General features: G+C 35.4%; 1 protein-coding gene across 1 annotated transcript; it reads right to left on the reverse strand.

The window, feature by feature from the left end:
- Positions 1 to 5: 5 nt before the first annotated feature.
- On the reverse strand, positions 6 to 2,340 carry LOC129579671 (integrin alpha-PS3-like; the record flags this gene model as incomplete). The annotated part of the gene is made up of 4 exons (XM_055469834.1): positions 2,212 to 2,340; positions 1,926 to 2,127; positions 920 to 1,823; positions 6 to 835 (listed from the first exon to the last, which is right to left on the reverse strand). Coding segments are annotated over exons 1-4 (2,064 nt in total), but the record flags the coding sequence as incomplete, so codon positions are not given.
- Positions 2,341 to 4,823: the final 2,483 nt, after the last annotated feature.

Consider the following 4,823-nt stretch of genomic DNA (forward strand, 5'->3'; position numbering starts at 1 on the left):
GCTGAATAAGCGGATTCACCATGATTTTCAACCGTGTAGTTGATTGTCAAAGAAGAATCACCGCGTTTGAACGATGGCCGTCCACTGCACTTCGTTGCATTATAGCTCAATGCACTTGTTACTCGCAAATCCGTTACACAGTGCTCATGCTTGCATCCAGGATCGAATTTTATTACATTCGATGCGTTTCTTACACTTTTAGGATCAAGAGCCACGCACGTTTCGCAAAACTCTGAGTTGTCCATAGTAGCATCGTATTTTGGAATAGCATTAATCACGCTGTGATTAAGTTCCATATGAATCGGTTCGTATATGTAATTGGTTTGGAATATTACAGACGCTTTAAGTGAAATACACTTTGAACTCGCATTTGGTGCCAAAGTGACATTCAATTCGCACGCCTCTTCATTGCATCCATCAATTTGAAAATGTGCACGAGTGAATTTGTCAATTAATTTGACGACGACACGTAATTGAGCGTCAAATTCGATCTTGTGATTTGATTTATAACGAAAGCATGCGCTGAGATCGAATGTCTTGGCACTAATTGGTATTTTTTCATCGATAGGTTTGATGCTGCCATCAATTCGAATCACTGGATATGTTTTATAAATATAAACAGCTCCAGCATTAGGAGCTCCGACCGCAAAATCTACATAATTATTTCCATCCAAGTCGACTCCTTTCGATAATCCATAACCAAACATTTGATCTAACTTGACTGCGTTGCTGGGTGCATGGATTTTCTGGGCAGGTTTGTCCAAAAGACCATCTGAACTGCCGTGGTAAATATAGATGGCTCCATTACCTTCAAAAGGCGCCGAAACTATTAGATCTGAATGGATAAAAATCATTTTAAAGTTGAAGAAAATAGAAAATGAAAAAATAATGAAGTTTCTGTTGTCAAACATTTCAATACCATTGTATCCGTCTTGATTGATATCGCCAACTTTCATCAAAGCTGCCCCGAACATTTTGTCCCGATAATAACCTTTTTCGGTTGTATGTAAAATACAGTGCAATTTGAAATTCAAAGAATCGATCGTTTTGCGATTTTTGTAAATGTACACAGCACCGGAGGATCGGTATGGTGCACCAATGGCAATGTCCATGAGACCATCGTTGTCAAAATCCTCCACCAGCACGCTATAGCCAAAATATTCACCCAACCATTCACCATTAAATGTGTAATGCTTTTTCATTACGGTTTCCATTTGCCAATTTATATAATGTGTTTGAAAATCAAAAATGTATACAGCCCCATTATTTGCTCCAGTTTCATCAATATCCCTTGGTGCACCAGCCACATAAAGTAGTTTGGATTTTCTGGGGCCATCAAAATAACCAGACGAAATGGAAAAACCGAAATATGTGTTTACTGTTCTCTTACTGCCGTCATCCCAAAATCGTGGGTTAGGCACTTCAGAGTCAATAAGCTGACTTGTTGTTCGAAGTGTGTTGATTTTCTTTCGAATTACCAAACCTCTGGAATATGCTGAACCAGGTACACCCATCAGAATTTCTTTGTTGTTATCGGTGATGTGAACACTGAAACCATGCTCTCCATCATAATACTTGAATGGTTTTTCATTTTTGCCTACTTGTATATCTGAGTCATCTAATAACTGCTTCATTGTGAAGTTAAAGACGAGTTTCATTTCATGTTTTTGTTCATTTCCCCAATAACAATTGCCATGTATCGCTTTGTCATATGTACCGTATGGTTTTTTTTTATACTCATACGTCTCCCCATGTTTCCTAAAGATTTCAATATCTCTTTTAATGCGTTCTTCACACGGTGTGGTAAATCGCGGTGCACAAACCTTTTCAAATGATACGTTAATTCGTTGAGATTCGATTAATTTAATTTGATTTCAATAAAATACTTCGATAATTTATTAGCAATAATTGCTTTGGAAATTTACCACAAACGCTTCATTATCACGTGCGCCACTATCCATTGACATTCCAAGCCACGAACCATTTAAATTTTCTATATTTTCCAAACCATTGAAAAGTTGGCAATCTCCTTTTGAAGTCTTATTCAAATCACATTTGTAAACGGCACCGGATTCAAATTGTCCATTCGGGGAATTGAATTGAGCTCGTGGAGCACCAATCAGAACGCTATTGAGATTAAATTTGTTGTAGTGCACATATTTAGAATCAAGTTGAGTTCTTAAGCCAAAATTAATTGGCCATTTCGATTACCCATTGGCTTTTAGGTTCACCGAATATCCAAAGTAACTATTCGAATTATTCAAAGCTTTCGGTTCACGAAAAACGATATTCGGCACTGGTGACACATTAAATCCATTTGTACAATGACTGCAAATCATCGTTATTGTCAGAGCGACAAAAATATTACTAAAATTATTTCGCATTTCAACCATTTTTCTATTCAAACCAAGGCAACTTAATTCAAACTCATCCCAAATTTTGCATTTATTCAAAATTGTAATAAAACATTTTCGTCAAAATCACATAATTATAAAAATTATAACTACAAAATAAGGACGTATTTTGCACTTTGAAAAATGAAGTTTATTGTTTGTTGAAAAGAATAATCGACGCGACTAGCTACAAGTCAGAAAATGGCATGTATTTTATAGCCATGTTCGAATTTTGCTGAATACTAAGAAACAGTGCTAAATACATGGATGAATTATTGTATTTGCGCAATTAATCTTTCATTACGGAGAAGTAAGGGATATTCTTTGAAAATTATGTCATTGGCCTTATAAGTGGATAATAGTAAGCATTTTAATATACCCTGAATTTAAAATGAAAAATGGGAATCATTTTCGTTATCGGCGAAATAATTTCCCAGCATTATTTAGCTATCAAATGTATATTCCTCTGACTCAATATTACCCACAACTCTTCAATCGGATAATGAATAATAGAACAAAATAGACCTGTTTATAAACAATCTTTGAATATTTTTTCCCACATTTAACTATATTTCCGATTATATTAATTATTTCACTGCCAAGCTCTGAATATATTATGGTATAAGAATGACTGAGATTTTTGCAAAATATTGACGGCGTCATTTCTCCCATATTTCGCCTATAAATTCTCCATTCTTTTTGTATGAGAGAAAATATGATCAGTAATCCATTTTTCTGTTATTTCTTATCCAAGAGAAAGTCTAGAGAAAGTCTAGAGAAAGTCGTGTGAATTTAATTTCTGTTTTTGCGATTCAACAATTTTAGGGCTTTATTGGTTAAAACATGGTAAAAAAAGAAGGCAATTTTCAAGATGTTTTCAAGATGTTTTCAAGAAGTAAGGCCTATCTGATTTTGTTTATGGAATAAATTCACTAGACATGTGGGTAAGTACTCCGAGTGCAATCATTTTGGGAACTGTGACTAAATAACAAGTGGAGATAAAAATTAAAATTCTAGTTATTACACACGTATTCCACTCACAATCATGGTGATGATAACACACATGCCCCAATTTGGTTACACACATTTCATTCGTAGAAATAATGATTTTTCCGCTAATATTAAATGCATGAAATCATCATTCAAAATAACGGTTTCGGTTGTTTAAACACGATCATAGTAATACCCAAATGAAAATAATGTTTTTGAAGTTGAAGTAATTAAAAATAAAATTATTTCAGTTTATGCCTATTCATCCGCTGATGAATCCAGATCGAATTCTTCGCTTGAACCTTTATTAATTTGCCGAGAAGCTGAAGTAGGCGCGGCTTGACTTGCTCGTTTCAGTTGTTTCAACTCTTCGTGTTGACTTCGTTTGAAGAATCCCCACTGAAATAGTTCAATCGAATTATTGTAATTATGCTCGTTGATGATGATGATCCAATGTGCAAACCTTGTACATCGCCAACGAGATAAGCTCCAGAATCAACGTGCCAAACACACATGAAACAACATAAATCCATAAGGGTGTAAACTTTTCTTCGCTGCGCACAAATTTCGTGTATGGATATGGGTTGATCTGCACCGAAGAACTAAAAACGATTCATCTTTTGAATTAAAGAATTCACAAATCCATTAAATTGCGACCTACCAATCTTTCTCAGTCGTCTTTTGAACCACAATTGAAGTGAAAACAACGAAATTGTCTTGACCTGCTTCACTGATTATATCGGCCACTTTTTTCGTGTCGATTGGAAACGTCAAAGTGATAACAAATGATGTGTGACTTTCAAAGTTAGTAATTCTGAACTCGCCCTTGGAACAGCGTTCGTATCCGGAATGACTGTATTCGAAAAAAATGGTTTGAACCGTACTTAAATTACCTCGAATCGGGTCATTCTTCGACACAGCTGTAGTCAATGCATCTGGGCTGTCTGAATATGGTGTTTGAGACCATTTGATATCCGATTTGTTCCCTTCGAATTTATTGTGAAATGAAACATTTTCAATGTCAACGAGCTCTTTGGCATTCTTCGTAACCGGGTCGATATATTTTGTTGGCAAATAAATGAAAACATCCAACGAATCGATGTTGCTTGGGCCATGGTTCTTAATCTGTGCACAAAATTATGTTTGCAAATTGATCAGTCTTCTCCTTGAGTACATTTTGTTTTCTTCTTACCTCGAATTCGTGCGTTAGATTCTCTTGTGTGTTGGTACCAGCTTGTATTTTAATTTCGGAATTGTCAGAGTACCTTTGGAAATGATTTCGAAAACAATTTAGACTCTATAAAATAAGTAGAAAGAAAAAACTAACCCAAAAGTTTCAATGTTGCTGTAATCAGTCACCGGAATATTATCTATGTGTGCAATGTTATCAAATATGGGTGAGCCTGTCGCAGTTGTGTGACTGGAAGCTATTGCTTCTAT

The sequence above is a fragment of the Sitodiplosis mosellana genome, unplaced genomic scaffold (assembly GCF_009176505.1).
Source record: "Sitodiplosis mosellana isolate CC-2019 unplaced genomic scaffold, AAFC_SMos_1.0 Smas_scaffold_6397, whole genome shotgun sequence".
NCBI lineage: Eukaryota > Metazoa > Arthropoda > Insecta > Diptera > Cecidomyiidae > Sitodiplosis > Sitodiplosis mosellana.